This window comes from Pelmatolapia mariae, linkage group LG3_W (genome assembly GCF_036321145.2).
Source record: "Pelmatolapia mariae isolate MD_Pm_ZW linkage group LG3_W, Pm_UMD_F_2, whole genome shotgun sequence".
Lineage (NCBI taxonomy): Eukaryota > Metazoa > Chordata > Actinopteri > Cichliformes > Cichlidae > Pelmatolapia > Pelmatolapia mariae.
The window spans coordinates 5,626,604-5,643,840 of NC_086229.1; the positions used below are offsets into that span (position 1 = coordinate 5,626,604).

General features: G+C 41.4%; 1 protein-coding gene across 1 annotated transcript in view; it reads right to left on the reverse strand.

The window, feature by feature from the left end:
• The window catches only part of LOC134620251 (uncharacterized), a 331,095-nt gene extending 315,298 nt beyond the window's left edge, over positions 1-15,797 (reverse strand). The window contains exons 1-7 of the mRNA XM_065470089.1: positions 15,786-15,797; positions 15,423-15,448; positions 14,908-14,986; positions 12,190-12,391; positions 10,481-12,008; positions 7,711-7,884; positions 7,076-7,249 (exon numbers count right to left, since the gene is read on the reverse strand). Of these exons, the coding sequence (XP_065326161.1) occupies positions 7,076-7,249; positions 7,711-7,884; positions 10,481-12,008; positions 12,190-12,391; positions 14,908-14,986; positions 15,423-15,448; positions 15,786-15,797 (2,195 nt within the window). The remainder of the gene's footprint in view (positions 1-7,075; positions 7,250-7,710; positions 7,885-10,480; positions 12,009-12,189; positions 12,392-14,907; positions 14,987-15,422; positions 15,449-15,785) is intronic.
• Between the last annotated feature and the right edge of the window lie 1,440 nt (positions 15,798-17,237).

Here is a 17,237-nt window from a genome sequence, read left to right on the forward strand (position 1 = left end):
TTTGTTAGCCGGTCTGCTAGTTAGGTGGTCTGTATTAAGATTTCTATTAGTTAACCTAATTTCTGCTAGTTAGGTGGTCTGCTAGTTAGGTGGTCTCCTAGTTAGCTGGTGTGCTAGTTAGCTGGGAGCAAACTCACTAGAACATTTCATGCTAAACTGTTTAAACTGTGTGAGCAGCTTTCATGGCTGCTCTGTGTTACTCTCCAGCCTCTTTTTAACTCAGTCCTCTCAGTTTTTTCCTCCTTACAAACTAGAAAACCTTCTTTTTCAGCTTCTCCACACCCGAGCTGTGGCTAAGGTGCTACCAGCATTCAGGCTCAGTCTCTCTCACTCAACAGTTACACTCGTCACCCAGACTAACACCACACCACTAGGAGGTGCTAAAAGAACACATACAGTCAGATTAAATGTATGCTGTGTCTGACGATGACTTGGGTTTTTACTAACTGGCTACATGACTATGATAAGCTGCAGTTCTATCTTTGTAAAAGATATTCAGCAGCAGATTAGAACCAAAAAGAAACATTTCTACTTTTACATGGAGCCTAAACTGCAGTGACAATGAGACACATACAGTGTAACTGCTGTGATTTTACAGCTGGGTCTCATTCACTGACATTAGTGAGATATGACTGAATCTATATCACATTTAAAGCTTTCTGTACATAAAAGAATCAGGGAAAACGAGGCACTTCAGTCAGTTTTAAACACAAACTGTGAACATAACCTGCTCCAGACCAGGTTATAGGTTCAGCATCAGTAACCATGGTGATGTAGCCAGGTAAAAACAGAGCAAGGCAGAGACAGACAAACATTTATGCTCACAATCACACATCTCCATTTAACCCAACATGCATGTTTCTGGACTGTGGGAGGAAGCAGAGCACCTGAAGAGAACCCACACATGCCACACTAACACCCTTATTTAGACGTTAACAGTGTTGGGTAAGTTACTTTAAATTAGTAACTTAGTTAGATTACTAGTTACTTCTATCAAAAGTAACTCAGTTACTTCAAGTTTCTCATTACTTTAAAAGTAACTAGTTACTCAGGAAAGTAACTTCGGTTTTACTCAGAATTCTCTTGTTAATGTCTTGCTTCCGTAACTGGATATTTCCACGAGAGAAATCCCACGCCTGGACCGTCGTTGACCGCCACCATGATTTTAGCCTACATCACAACGTCACGTGCGCTTTTTACATCCAACGCGGAAACTGTAGTCGTGGTGCTTTCGATTGTACTCAGAACTCGGAAATTCTGCCTTCCGAGTAGGAAGATGTAGGTAACTCCAGACTGCAGATGAGCTACATACAGGGCTGGACTGGGACAAAAATTCGGCACGGGCATTTTGACTAAAGACCGACCCGCCGTTATAGGAAAAATCATAAAGCGTTTGAATGAAAACAAATGCTGTTGTGACAGTGATGTACATTGTTCTGATGGTACTGTATATATGCATCAGTCTATCAATCATTTGTTGCAATATTCAGATAATTATTTTTTAAAAGCTAGACATCTTAAATGATTATAAGAAAGAAAAGTATTTCTTTGTGCCCCACTTTTCCCTGTTAATGCCCTACCTGGCCCCCCTGGTAAAACTTTCCTAGACCCGCCCCTGCACAGTTACCAGCTGTCAGCTACATAGAAAAGGATCCTGGTGTTATTTGTCTCTCAGAAACAGTTCATAACTTTAACTCATTCATGTCACCTAAAAGGTAAACCTGTTTCTCCATCACCTGTTCAGCTCTGATGATTCAGTAAGGACATCTCCTGGTTTCATCTTCATGTTTCCCTCTCACCACATATCCAAACCGACATCATGACCAGCAGCTTTACAGCTGTGGCTCCAGCAAACATCAGCTGATACTAGAAATTAATATTGAATGAATTCTGACAACAGTTTATCACGCTTAAACGTGCAGCTGTTATTTAACGCGACATCCGCTGGTTTCTTCTTTCTGGCGCAAAGTGGGCGATAAACAAACAAGAGAGACGGGACTTGCTGATCAGCTGATCACTGATCAGTTTCATGATTGAAGTAGCAACAGGAGATGGAGGGGGAGAGAATGAGAGAAGAGGCAACTGCAGCATAAAGACACAGAATAACTCCAGCTTCGTGTATTTTTCCATTCTAGCTGACGTACGGGACAAACTGGATTCCTTTTCACCTCAATACGAAATATTTTCTCTGAATACGAGACGATTCTGTTTTTTACGGGACGGTTGGCAACTCTAATAATTAAACTTATGACAAAAATAAAGTTCAACATCAGTAACATAGCACCCACCTAGCTGTATAAAAACCCCGTCACACTAGCTAGTACCCAGCATGAAAAAGTCAACACAACTAAAATAAACTATACCTAAAATTGGTTTATATCTGACCCAGATAGACTGCAGGTCATAACTTCTTACCCGAAGTTCAAATTCAAATTTCAAATTCAAATTCAAATTCAAATTTATTTGTCACATACACAGTCATACACAGTACGGTATGCAGTGAAATGCTTAGACAACTGCTCATGACCTAAAGAAAAAAAAAAAAAGACTATGAATAGGACAGGAAATAAATATGAAAATTAAAAAGGGTAAATTTAACTAGGAAGGAATAAAATAAAATATAAAAATTAAAGTTAAAAATGAAATAACTGTACAACAAAAAATTAGAATGAAGGGTAAATTTAACTGGGGAAGAATGAGATAAAATATATAAATTAAAGTTGAAAATAAAATAACTGTACAACAAAATACACAAATACACAATATAGAAATATATAAGAATGTACGAAGAAATAATAATGTCCAGGGTTGTGCAATCCACATTTGTAAGTGTCTTGTGCAGTGCAAATATGCTTAAGGTGATTTAAGTGGTGAAGTGATTCGATTAGATGTCAAAGGAGCTTGGAAAGAAAAGCGTCTGGACTTCTTTGAGTTGCTTGAAGACGTTTCACCTCTCATCCGAGAAGCTTCTTCAGTTCTAAGGGTCAAATGGTGGAGAGTCCCAGATTTAAGCCCAGTGGGCGTTTCCCCCCAAAGAGGGACAAAGGACCCCCTGATGATCCTCTACCTAATCACATGAGCCGAGGTGTGAAAGTGGGTGTGGATGACTGAGAACCTTCACAGACATATTGCCGTACATTTTGGGAGGAACACCCTTCAACTGGTGCGGGAGTATGAAAGGGAATCTAGAAAACTAGCGGATTATAGGAACCATCTCCGTTTCAACCTGAGATGCAGACAAAGCAGAGTTGTTCCTAAGAGCCTGCGCCTTGGATCGACTGTCAGAGGACACAGAGCGGACTTGATTCTACGGAGAGCACAAAATCAGCTTCTAAGTGAAAGGATAAGACAGGTCCATTTCACTATAGATGCCCTCCAAAGCAAGATTAGCCAGACTCTGCAGGAACTGGAAACCCTTCTACCCTCTCCAATTGTAGAAGAGGTTTACAAGTTTGTGGAGAAGGCTCAGCGGGCCCAACACTTTAAAGGAAAAGAAAGACAACTCAGGAAATTCCACACCTTGCTTTCAAAAACACTCACTCCCCAGTCTGAATCTACACAACTCATAGAAGAACATACACCTGAGGACAGTCAGGAAAAATGGGTGAAGAACTTTTCAGACCGGAATCTCACTGAACCTGAAAAGAACGTATTAGCCAAAGGACTCAATTTTGCCATTGCTCCGCAACAGTTGCCCATAGTGGACCTCATCACAGCCACAGAAACTGCCATACGGATCAACAAATTATCACAGACAGAAGCAGAACAGATCAGGATGAAAGTCTCAGCCACCCTCTCCAGTGCCAAAGTCCCTCCGTCTAACCTCACATTACAAGAAAAGAAGGCCATCGCATCACTAAGCAAAGACCACAACATCACTATATTGCCAGCCGATAAGGGAAGGTGCACCGTGGTCCTAAACACAACGGATTACCACGCAAAGATCACTACTGTCCTCAGTGACAACAATACCTACGAAGCCTTAAAGCGAGACCCCACAAGCAGCTACAAAAAGAAAGTTATAACTTCCCTTCAAGACCTTGAAAGGGACAAAATCATCGACCGCCTTACATATCACCGCCTTTACCCAGGGGATGCCATACCCTGCATCTACGGACTTCCCAAGATCCACAAGGAAGTTATCCCTCTCAGACCCATTGTCAATAGCATAAATTCAGCCACCTACAACATCTCGAAACACCTTGCTACCATCCTTGCACCTCTGGTGGGGAACACCCCACACCACATCAAGAACTCCACCGACTTCACTGATAAGGTCCAGAAACTTACCCTGGATCCAGATGAAACCATGGTGTCCTTTGATGTAGTCTCCCTCTTCACTTGCATACCCACTACGGAGGCAGTGGAGACTGTCAGAAAACGACTACAAGAAGACAGCGCCTTGGAGGACAAGACCAACTTCACACCCGATCAGATTTGCACACTGTTAGACCTCTGCCTCACCACTACATATTTCAAATACAACGAAGGTTTCTACAGACAAAAACATGGCTGCGCCATGGGCTCTCCCGTGTCACCTATTGTAGCCAACCTTTACATGGAGGAAGTGGAAAGGAAGGCTCTTGGCTCTTTCAAAGGGAGAGTACCCAGCCACTGGTACAGATATGTAGACGACACCTGGGTCAAAATCAAAACACAAGAAGTGGAATCCTTCACTGCGCACATCAACGCCGTGGACAAAAACATCAAGTTCACCAGGGAAGACACAAAGGACAACTGCTTGCCTTTCCTGGACTGCGCGGTGCACATAGAAGAAAATGGCAACCTCAACATTGAAGTGTACCGGAAGCCCACACACACAGACCAGTACCTCCTCTTTGACTCACATCACCCTCTGGAACACAAACTTGGAGTAATTAGGACCCTACACCACCGGGCAGAACATGTTCCCTCTAAGCCTGAAGGGAAAAAGAAGGAACACACACATGTAAAGGAAGCACTTAAAACATGTGGCTATCCTAATTGGGCGTTTATAAAGTCAGCAGAGATGCACAGAAAAGAAGATCAGACACCAGCGAGGGAGGATAAGAAAGACAGACGCAACAACATTGTCATCCCCTATGTAGCCGGTGTATCAGAGAAACTCAGGAGAGTTTTCTCCAAACACGACATACCAGTGTACTTCAGACCCAGCAACACACTCAGACAGAAACTGGTTCACCCGAAAGACAAAACTCCTAAACACAAACTGAACAATGTGGTGTATGTTGTACAGTGCAGCGAGGAATGCCCAGACCTCTACATCGGAGAAACCAAACAGCCACTTCACAAGCACATGGCACAACATAGAAGAGCCACCTCCACGGGACAAGACTCAGCAGTTCATCTGCATCTAAAGGACAAAGGTCACTCTTTTGAGGATGCCAACATCCACATTTTGGACAGAGAGGACAGATGGTTTGAAAGAGGAGTGAAAGAAGCCATTTACGTCCACTGTGAGCGACCATCTTTGAACAGAGGTGGTGGTTTACGACACCAATTGTCTGCCATCTATAATCCAGTTTTGAGATCCCTTCCCAGACGCCTTAACGCCCACTCACATCCTGGGCCATCTGACCTCAGGAAATCACATGATAGGGTGGGGCCAGGTTTCACAACGAGTTCACCCGATACTCTGGCTGATTAGGACCCACACCCACTTTCACACCTCGGCTCATGTGATTAGGTAGAGGATCATCAGGGGGTCCTTTGTCCCTCTTTGGGGGGAAACTCCCACTGGGCTTAAATCTGGGACTCTCCACCATTTGACCCTTAGAACTGAAGAAGCTTCTCGGATGAGAGGTGAAACGTCTTCAAGCAACTCAAAGAAGTCCAGACGCTTTTCTTTCCAAGCTCCTTAGACTACAATGACCTGGATGACTGAGAACCTTCACAGACGATTCGATTAGATGACCACGCATCTAATCGAAGTAGTGTAAACAATGCCCAGAATGTCCAGTGTGTGTGTAAAAACCATATGTGTGGGTCAGTACTATGTGGTGGTGTGATTGAGAGACCGTATTGCCTGCGGGAAGAAGCTCCTCCTCAGTCTCTCTGTGTTGGTCTTCAGGGAGCGGAATTGCTTTCCTGACCTCAACAGAGAGAACAGTCCGTTGTTGGGATGGCAGTTCACCTGACACTCAGACGTCGGACGCCTCGGGTCTCTGCTACCCTATTTAAATCCCAGTAACTGATTTTGGCATAATAACTAGTTACTGTGTTTGTTAACATAATAATAACATAGTTACTGTAATGTGTTACTTAATAACAAATTAATCCCTACACTGGACATTAATAATCAATTAATTGATGAAGTAATAAATTATTTAATATTTAATTTAAAAAATGAAAAATATTGTAAGAAAAAATCATAAAGGTAGCTAAAAATAAACAAGAAGCTAAAGTACAAAAAGACCAAACCTGGGACTGTGACATATTCAGTCTATTCAAATGTCCAGCATGGATATATGAAGAATGTGACACTGCAATGAAATGGAGGCCTGCTGATGCAGCCGCTCTACTGGTCTCACGCTGACCACCTGCTTAAACTAACATGGTTAACATTAGCATCAATGCATGTAGCTCCACTCTTCTCACAGCAACATACAACTGTCATGGCTAGACTTTTCACTGATTGGCTCATGCTAGCTTGTAAAATATAAACTACCAGCAGTACTAGCTACACATTTACATTATTTATAATAATGTAAATGTGCTTATATTGTGCAATTAAAGCCCGAAGCAGTTAGCACTGTTAGCATCAGCACCAAGCCCTGTTACATTTATACATTGATAGAGCAATGTCTCCAAAGGGCTCTGTAAAAGCCTTCAGAATACAGGCACGAATCGAACTGGAAGGTTTGGTGAATGAAGTGAAGTTGAAAGAAAGATTTTTTTTACTAAGAGAATCAGATTTGACATTTCATTTCAAATGAAAAACAAGAAGTGAACAAGACTCACTAATAACTTTAGAAACTGATTATTTACATTAAGACATTTTTATGAAGTTGCTGTTTGTGCAGCAAAATAAAATAGGTTTGACATGATCAACAATGGAAAAAATTTAAATTCTGACCTGAGAGTTTCCATTTTACAGTGTGGACTCTTCAATCCAGCACACAGAAACTTCACTCCTGAATCCTGCAGGTCAGAGTTACTCAGGTCCAGCACGCTCAGACTAGAGGACTGGGAGCTGAGAAGTGAGGACAGAGCTTCATAGCCTCTCTCTGAGAACGGACAGTGACTCAGTCTGAAAAATGAAAGATAAACATTAAACAAACACTGTTGTTAAAGTGCAGTGATGGTGCACTAAAGAGATATTAGATTCAGCCATTAGTCCTGTTTTTTATTTTGTTTTTTTTACATTTAGAAATCCTTCATTTCTTACTACGATACAACAAATGACATTTACTGACATTTACTGGCTAAAATACACCTCTCAAAGAAACAACAACAACAAAAGAGCAAAAGGGTACTCGCACAAGAATTAATCAATTCTGATATTCTATTGCAAATGCCAATTACGCTCCATGTGCCGGGAAGTGAGGGCAATGAATTAACACCAAAGTAGCTGGCATTGATTGATCAATAACTCTCTCTGCTCATTAAATTGTCATAAAAGTCTTGCAGAAGTTTAATTGACTTTTTATCCAAGTTATGGATTCTTATTGGTTAATTTTGTCAATTAATGAAAAGCACAACATAACTCACCTCAGAGTATTCAGTTCACAGAGTGGACTTCTCAGTCCAGCATAAAGAAACTTCACTGCTGAATCCTGCTGGTTGTTGTTACTTAAGTCCAGCTCTTTCAGACAAGAGGACTGGGAGCTGAGAACTAAGGACAGAGCTTCATAGCTTCTTTCCGACAAGTTACAGAGGCACAGTCTGGAAGAACAGAAAATTCTTTAAAAGTCCACATGGTGAAGACATTAGAAATGTGGCAGATGATGATAACTTCAGAGTAAAAAGATCCCCCTCTCTCACATATTTCATAAAAAACAAGAATAAAAGCTAACCTTGATTTGCTTAGAAATTGTTTGACTTCTTGTGATAACTCATAAAGATTTCAGAATATTACTTGATCTAACCTGAGCGTTTCCAGGGTACAATGTGGACTCTCTACTGTAGCAGACAGAAGCTTCACTGCTGAATCCTGCAGGGTGTTGATACTCAGGTCCAGCTCTTTCAGCCTGGAGGACTGGGAGTTGAGAACTGAGGACAGAGCTTCACAGCCTCTGTCTGAGATGTCAGGGACACTCAGCCTAAAACACAAAAACAAATTAAAAACAATTTGAAAAATGGTCATTTGATAAATATGTTGGTGATTATTTTAAATCACTTCTTATGTTGAACCTTTATAACAAAGACAAATGTCAGTGTGTGCATTGCTATTTAAATGTTGCCTGTGTAAATAAAATGACATGACATGACAACATGAACTTGACAACATAAGACACACAGACATGAAACACACAAAGGTAAGGGAGACTTCACAAGGGGGAACTAATACGCAAATGAACATAGGAAACCTAATAAGCTTAAACATACACTATAAACATCAAAAGAACTAGTCAAAGGAGCTTGCAAAGACAAGCGTCTGGACTTCTTTAAGTTGCTTGAAGACGTTTCACCTCTCATCCGAGAAGCTTCTTCAGTTCTAAGGTCAAATGGCCGAGAGTCCAGACGCTTTTCTTTGCAAGCTCCTTTGACTACGATGACCTGGATGACTGAGAACCTTCACAGATATATCAAAAGAACTAAAACTCAAAACACTGGGTCAAAAGACCCAGGATCGTGACAGTTACTTCTTCAATAAAGTAACTGTGTTAGTAACTGAGTTACAAGATTCTAAAAGTAATTAATTACTTGAAAAGTAACTATTGGGTTACTTAAAAAAATGTTTAACCCTCTGGTGTCCAGGGTATAATTGGCCATGACCTTTAAAAACTACAGGGTGGGCCATTTATATGGATACACCGTAATAACATGGAAATGGGTTGGTGATATGAAAGTCCTGTTTGTGGCACATTAGTATATGTGAGGGGGCAAACTCCTCAAGATGGGTGGTGACCATTTACAAGTCGGCCATCTTGGATACAACTTTTGTTTTTTCAATCGGAAGAGGACCATGTGACGCATCAAACTTATTAGTAATGTCACAAGAAAAACAATGGTGTGCTTGTTTCCAACGTAACTTTATTCTTTCATGAGTTATTTACAGGTTTCTGAGCACTTATTAAATGTGTTCAATGTGCTGCCCATTCTTTTCGATTGTCAATGCAACCCTGTATTTACTTTGTTTGGTATCATCCTTTTTAGCACAACCTCATGTGTCTGAATTTACAGCAATGGTTTCATTTTGGCATACTGAATTTACAGAATTGATCTCAAATCAGACAAAAAACATAATTTATAGTAGAAAAAGTTTTTTTTCACTGTAACAACCACAAACATGTTTATAGAATCATATTTCATAACTTTAACTGCAAATATAAATTGTGAATTTTAAAATCATATGCACAGGTTTTGCAAACAAGGTTATTTGCAGCCATTTACCTTTTACATCTATAACTATTTCAAACTATTTAAATAACAGTCAGGTGTTCTGCATTCGGTAAGATGCCACACAAATTATTTGTGCCACTCCAAAAAAAAATATTTCTGTACACTATAAAGAAGAAAATCACAAGCCTGATACGTGCAGGTAACTACACACTCCAAACATGCTAAATGTCACGAATCTCTCTCAAACCTCGCTCTCTCTCTTTTTCTGCTGTCTTTCTCTCTCTCTCACTCTCTCTCGCCGTTACTCCTAAAACTTCCCAAATGTCATGTTGTCATATCATTTTTTGATTGGTCAAAATGGTACATTTTTCCACGACATGATTGGCATTGTAAGGATAGAAATTGTGATTAGTTAGACTGAAAAAAGTAACGCCCTTAGTAATGCAATTACTTGTAACGCCATTACTTGTAAAGCCATCATTCCCATCACTGCTAAGAGGATGAGTCTGGATATGACTTTGAAAAAAGCTGACCGACAGAAATGTTTAACACACTCTGACATTTATCAACATTAATCATTTCTCATTTAACATTAAACATTTATCAAACATTAAATATAATATACTGTATTTAGTGCAGATGATCATTTAAATGAATATGTTTAAGATTTTAAGCAGCCATCACACGTTACACTGTTTATAAAGACACATGTACTTACAGAGCTTTGTTGGAGGCTTTGACCACTGGCAGCAGCCTCAGAAGAGCCTCCTCTGAAGCAGAGTATTTCTTCAGGTCAAACACATCCAGATCTTTTTCTGATGACAGTAAGATGAAGACTAGAGCTGACCACTGAGCAGGAGACAGTTCATCTGTGGAGAGACGTGATGATCTCAGGGACTGTTGGATCTCCTCCACTAGAGAACGATCATTCAGTTCATTCAGACAGTGGAACAGATTGATGCTTTTCTCTGCAGACAGATTATCACTGAGTTTCTCCTTGATGTACTGGACTGTTTCCTGATTGGTCTGTGAGCTACTTCCTGTCTGTGTCAGAAGACCTCGTAGGAGATTCTGATTGGTCTCCAGTGAAAGACCCAGGAGGAAGCGGAGGAACAAGTCCAGGTGGCCATTTGGACTCTGTAAGGCCTTGTTCACAGCACTCTGGTGGAGAGATTGGAGTTTTGGTTTGTTAAATAATTTAGATTTCTTAGAGGTTATTTGTTGTTCTTCCAGCAGATTGAGTCCAGAGTTGATGAAGGTCAGATGGACATGAAGAGCAGCCAGAAACTCTTGAACACTCAGATGGATGAAGCAGAACACCTTGTCCTGGTACAATCCTCTCTCCTCTTTAAAGATCTGTGTGAACACTCCTGAGTACACTGAGGCTGCTCTGATATCGATGCCACACTCTGTCAGGTCTGATTCATAGAAGATCAGGTTTCCTTTCTGCAGCTGATCAAAAGCTAGTTTTCCCAGAGACTCAATCATCTTCCTGCTCTCTGGACTCCAGTGTGGATCTGTCTCAGCTCCTCCATCATACTTGACCTTCTTCACTTTGGCCTGAACCACCAGGAAGTGGATGTACATCTCAGTCAGGGTCTTGGGCAGCTGCCCGTCCTCTCTGGTTTCCAGCACATCCTCCAGAACTGTAGCAGTGATCCAGCAGAAGACTGGGATGTGGCACATGATGTGGAGACTTCGTGATGTCTTGATGTGGGAGATGATCCTGCTGGCCTGCTCCTCATCTCTGAATCTCTTCCTGAAGTACTCCTCCTTCTTTGGGTCAGTGAACCCTCTGACCTCTGTCACCATGCCAACACAGTCAGGAGGGATCTGATTGGCTGCTGCAGGTCGTGTCGTTATCCAGAGACGAGCAGAGGGAAGCAGTTTCCCCCTGATGAGGTTTATCAGCAGTACATCCACTGAGGTGGACTTTCTAGGGTCAGTTAGGATTGTAGTTTTGTGGAAGTCCAGAGGAAGTCGACACTCATCCAGACCATCAAAGATGAACACAACCTGGAAGTCTTCAAAGCTGCAGATTCCTGCTTCTTTGGTTTCAGTAAAGAAGTGATGAACAAGTTCCACCAAGCTGAACTTTTCCTCTTTCAGCACATTCAGCTCTCTGAAAGTGAATGGAAATATGAAGTGGATGTCCTGGTTGGCTTTGTCTTCAGCCCAGTCCAGGGTGTATTTCTGTGTTAAGACTGTTTTCCCAATGCCAGCCACTCCCTTTGTCAGCACTGTTCTGATTGGTTCATCTCTTCCAGGTGAGGCTTTAAAGAGGTCTTCTTGTCTGATTGTTGTTTCTGGTCTGTCTGGTTTCCTGGATGCTGTTTCAATCTGTCTGACCTCATGTTCATCATTGACCTCTGCAGTCCCGCCCTCTGTGATGTAGAGCTCTGTGTAGATCTGATTCAGAAGGGTTGGGTTTCCTGCTTTAGCGATGCCCTCAAACACACACTGGAACTTCTTCTTCAGAGCAGATTTAAGGTTAGGATGACAAACTGCAGCTCGAAGTTCTGAAAAATAATAATAATATAAATAGAACTTCAACAATCACAATTTTACAAAATACTGAAGACAATTTCTGACCCACTGACACAAAACTGAACATACTGGTTCATCAGTTGAGACAAAAGTGTCTCATTTATCCAGCAGCTTAAATCTTTACAGAAATCCTCTTACTGCTCTGCAGTTGGTCAGCCAGCTCTTCTTGCTTCATTCTCCTCAGGAAGTCCACTGTGAGCATCACAAATGCCTCTCTGCTGCTCCTCTGCTCATCATCCTCCCTCTGAAACTCCAAGCACTGGGGCTTATTTGGATTCAGAGCCTTCTGGATCTTCTTCAGCTCGTTCTTCACAAAAGTGATGATGTTGTCCTCCAGCAGCTGGAACAGAATACTTTATGAATGACCCACCACTCTGAACTTCAGTCTACACAACTTCCACTTCTTTACGATCAAGGGGCATATCATCCATGATCTGTTCACCAATCATAAGTTTGACTTTATCTGATTAACTGAGACATTCTCCACAACTCCATGATCCCAAAATGTTGATTCTGTTCATATGAATGCAGCGATTTCAGTGGGAGAAACATTTTGTTGGTGTTTCGAGGTGATCAACAAACAGGCTGAGAATTGTAGCCAGAAACTCGGCGATGTTACAGGTTACTGAGTTATTCATACAGACAGCTGGTGTTAAAGGTTCACTCTGTTTACACATACAGATCAGTATTTAAGGTTTGACTCTCATCATTCACTGGAGCACAATCTGGGTGTCAACAGAACACTACAACACAGAGCGAACACCATCCCCACAGACACAGCGGCCAGGGAAGCAGAACAACATCACATCAATAAGGCCCTGAGTAAATGTGAACGCTGGTTTGAGCATGGAGTTAAGGAGGCTATTTACATGAAAAGGGAAAGACAATCTCTGAATCGATGAGGGGCCTAAGGGTACATCTGTCACCATCTTACAATGCTGTGATTGCAGACTCATGGTCTTTTATCTGTGGTTGTTGATCAATGATCATGACAATATGCTATGATCAAGGAGCTGACCTCCCAGCCCATTGTTCCTTCAGGGCAGCTTTTCCATTCATTTTACAAATGTCCTGTTTATAAGGTTGGAAACCTGCAGTCAGTTGAGACTGAAGAAGTCACTTAGATCATGATGAAATGTTTCTCCTACTGAAAACATCCAGATGAACAGATTCAGACTTTGGAGATTTACTTACCTGGATGACTGATGCATCAAGACACAACTGTGTGACTTTTCTCAGTTGAATAAATCCTCTCCTCCAGGTTTGTTTACATCTACCAGCCCCGTGGCACTGCCCAGGCACATTGCAATAATCTATGTTGAGAGGTGGGAAGTCATACAGGTGTCTGCTCCTGCCTTCAGTTACTTTTAATCTACTGTGTGTCACCTGGTTAAACCTACTCCAACTGTCCCCCTAAACTCAACAATGAGTTAATGAATGACTTTGCTGTCTTCCTCACACATCTATTTATTATCTCATCAAACAAATCCTGCTGCAGGATGTTAACATAGCAGCATACTGATGATCCCACTCACTGTGAACAACACATTTGGACCTGATTTGCTGCTCTGGTTTACACGTGAACTTTGACTACTGTCACTAACTTGAGAGGCTCTACAGAAAAACTGGACTTATCCACAAAAAGATGTAATAAAATCATAAACTACATTATAAGGACAGCATCGCTCAATCAACTCGAATTACTATTGACATGTTAGCTCTTCTAATTAAGGTACAGCCACTCAAAATTGCTGCTTTCAGTGAGAAGTCAAATGTCTAAATATGAGCTGGAAGCTGCTGAGAGTCCTCCCTCCTTCCCATGGGGTTTACTTTCTCTACTACTTTCACTATAAACACGCCCTTTCATGCACCTTCAGAGGGCCACCAGCAGATGGAGCTGTCTTAAACAAATCCACTTGGATAGTTAGCTGCAGATGATTTTTTCAGTATGATTGTTGGATTTTGAGTTATTCTTTAGATTTATTTAAACTCTTATATTGTGCACAAGTGTTGAGTGACCCATAATTTCTCTGTACTTTTCATAAGAGAAGCCAGACTTTCAGCTAGTTTTTCTTTTTTTTTTTTAAGTGCTCCGCAGGCTTTATGAAGGTGTGTCAAAGTTGTTCTTTGGACATTGGCTGCTTTTTAAATCATTTTCAGTCTTCGTACAGGAGCATTCTTCAAGCTAAATCCAAGTGTGTTAGACCAGAGTTAACTTGATAGATATGTGTGGGTGTGTAACTCTTAGAAGCTGATTGGCTGCTTTTTATGGGGGCTGGGTCTTTGGAAAGTGAGCAAACCACAGTTTTAGTAACACACCCTGAACTGCACACTTTAACAAACAAAATGAGATTTTAACAGTAATGTAAAAATCTAAAAATCTTGTGATTCATTGTTATTGAGGACAAACACATCTATGGCCCTGTTTCCATTAGTAGCTGCTCAGATCAACTCACCACAGGTCGCCACGACTGGACTGGATCCACTGCTTTCCATTACAGTTGAGGACCACCTAATGTGGTCGTCTCAATACAGCCGAGTGTCGACTCACATCATTAGTAAGTGCTAATGCTGCTAATTTACATCATATATGTGTCATTTACCAAGTTATTGAAGAAACAGTTATTCAGCTTCATTCCCACTGATCTCGACTACAAACTGTTTCACTTTGGTTTCTGTTTAAAGCCTCGATGTTTAAAATGTTTCCCTGTGATCACATTTGCACCGTCTAATTTCAAAGTTTGTTTTCTTTTGGTCATTTAGTCCACAGAGTCCTTGGTGTTCTGAAAGGGACCTATAAATAAATTTATTATTATTAATATTAATAATAAAAGTAGTTGTTGTACATGTACAGACCATAAATATGGAATCCAGCTGTGTTTGATGCTGCTGGGCAGACTGACCACTGGGAACCTCTGAGCTCTGCTGGTCCACTCTGTGGAGGAACCATCAAGAATTAGCTGACATTGTACCAACACACACACACACACACACACACACACACACACACACACACACACACACACACACACACACACACACACACACACACACACACACACACACACACACACACACACACACACACACACACACACACACACACACAGAGAGATAAATAATGCCACTCTGATTACTGAAATTTGAATTTAGCCTCTAAAATCTGTGTTCAATCAGTTTTGCTGCTTCCCTTGTTGCATCTGTATTTGCAGTGTCTCTGTCAGAGATCAAAATGGTCAATAATACAAATTATACTCCAGAGTCCTTCCGCTGTTATCCTGATCACTGACATTTCTTTGTTGTGTTTTAAACTCTGTAAAAACAGAAAGATCATAATTCCATGAATGACTTCAATTTTTTTCTAACTGAACTTTGATTCTAAAGTTAAAGGCCGGTTCTCAATAAATGTACTTGTGATACGTCATCATTCACAGATCAAGTACCTTTCAATTCAAAGTACGCATAAAGCCAAGTGTGTAAGTTCATCTCTGAATGTTTGTGAAGCATTCCTACGCTAAGCTTAACAACCGATATGTGAAGTGCGGACATCTGTGCCTTGCTGAGTCTGTTTGTTTGTTAATTCCAACCACGAACCTGTTTACTCGCAGCACAGTTTGTTGGTTTTTTTCAAAGTAAAACTGTGAAACACACCTTTTTTTCCATACTTGTCTTAAGCTTTGTATAGAAATGAAGCAAAATTCAGTGTCAGGTTAAATGTGATAGAAACAGCTCACACTGACATCCATCCTGATAAAAGGTGAGTGCAGGAAAACCGTGTTTGCATTTATTTGCACTGCTTTCCACCCTGAATGTCTATTATTAGCTTTAAATATAAAAGGATCCTTTCTACAACCTGTTTTTTTTAGTTGTTAAATATTATTATTTTGTGCTGATATTGCACTTTTTTTCAGAACCAAGGAGTTTTTGAAGTCTGTATATAATTACACTTTAAATTACTTTTTGAATATTACTTTAAATACTTAGATTTAAAGTTTTGCTAACAGTTTATATAAAAAGATCAGTTTTGCTGAACTGTGAAATATTGTGGGTGCAGTGTACTTTTTGCATACAGGAACAACATAATAGCTTCAGTGTTTGTTTTGTTTTTTAAATTTGAGTACAAAATGCAGCAAGATATGTTTTTGTTTTTTTGTTTTTTTAAAAACAAGCAGTTTTAGTGATTATAAAATAGGCACGATCTGATATCGTCGTGTTAGTGTTGTTCCCAGATCATCATGAAAATGCCCAGACAAGATGGCGGCGCGCACAGACGCAGCGGCCCGGAGCTCCTACATTTTTGCACTTTTGGTGGCACTGTGTATCATTTCACACAGTCTGGGTTTACTTCAGTACAACAGAGATGATCTACTACAACTATTACAACTAAGCCGTGGAGATCTTCAACTAACATCCGAGTATCTCATCCCCCCGGAGATCGTCAAGCAACCCCCGGGGCTACCCGCAACAGCGAGCCGCAGGAGGAGACGCTGCGAGCGGAGGCAGAAGAGAGGCAGGCGGGGAGGCCTGTGGGCACGGCTAAAGGCTAGTCCGTTCAAACCACCACTCCCGACCATATTCCTCTCCAATGCTCGCTCAATTCGTTACAAACTGGATGAAATACGACTGCAGATCGCCACTCGACGGACTTTCAACAACTGTTCGTGCATGATCTTCACTGAAACCTGGCTGGACAGCGCCATTCCCGACGCGGCTATTGAGCTAGCAGGCCGCACCGCCTACCGAGCCGACAGGTCTGCGGACTCTGGTAAGAAGACCGGCGGGGGGCTGTGCATCTATATTAACAACCTTTGGTGCACGAACGTCACGGTCCCGGACAGACTGTGCAGTACAGAGGCAGAACTGTTGGTGTTAAAGTGCCGTCCATTCTATCTCCCTCGGGAATTTTCTGCCGTTTACATCTGCGCTGTTTACATTCCACCAGATGCTAATGCTAAGTTAGCGTTAGCACAATTGAGCAGCAGCATCAATAACAGCCTGGTAGCAGACCCGGACAGTGTCTTTATTGTGGCTGGGGATTTTAACCACACGGACCTGAAATCTGTACTTCACAATTTCCACCGAAATGTGAAGTGTGCTACCAGAGGAGATAGAACTTTGGACCAGGTGTACACCAACATGGCTAACGCATACAGAGCCCAGGCCTATCCCCACCTGGGTCTGTCAGA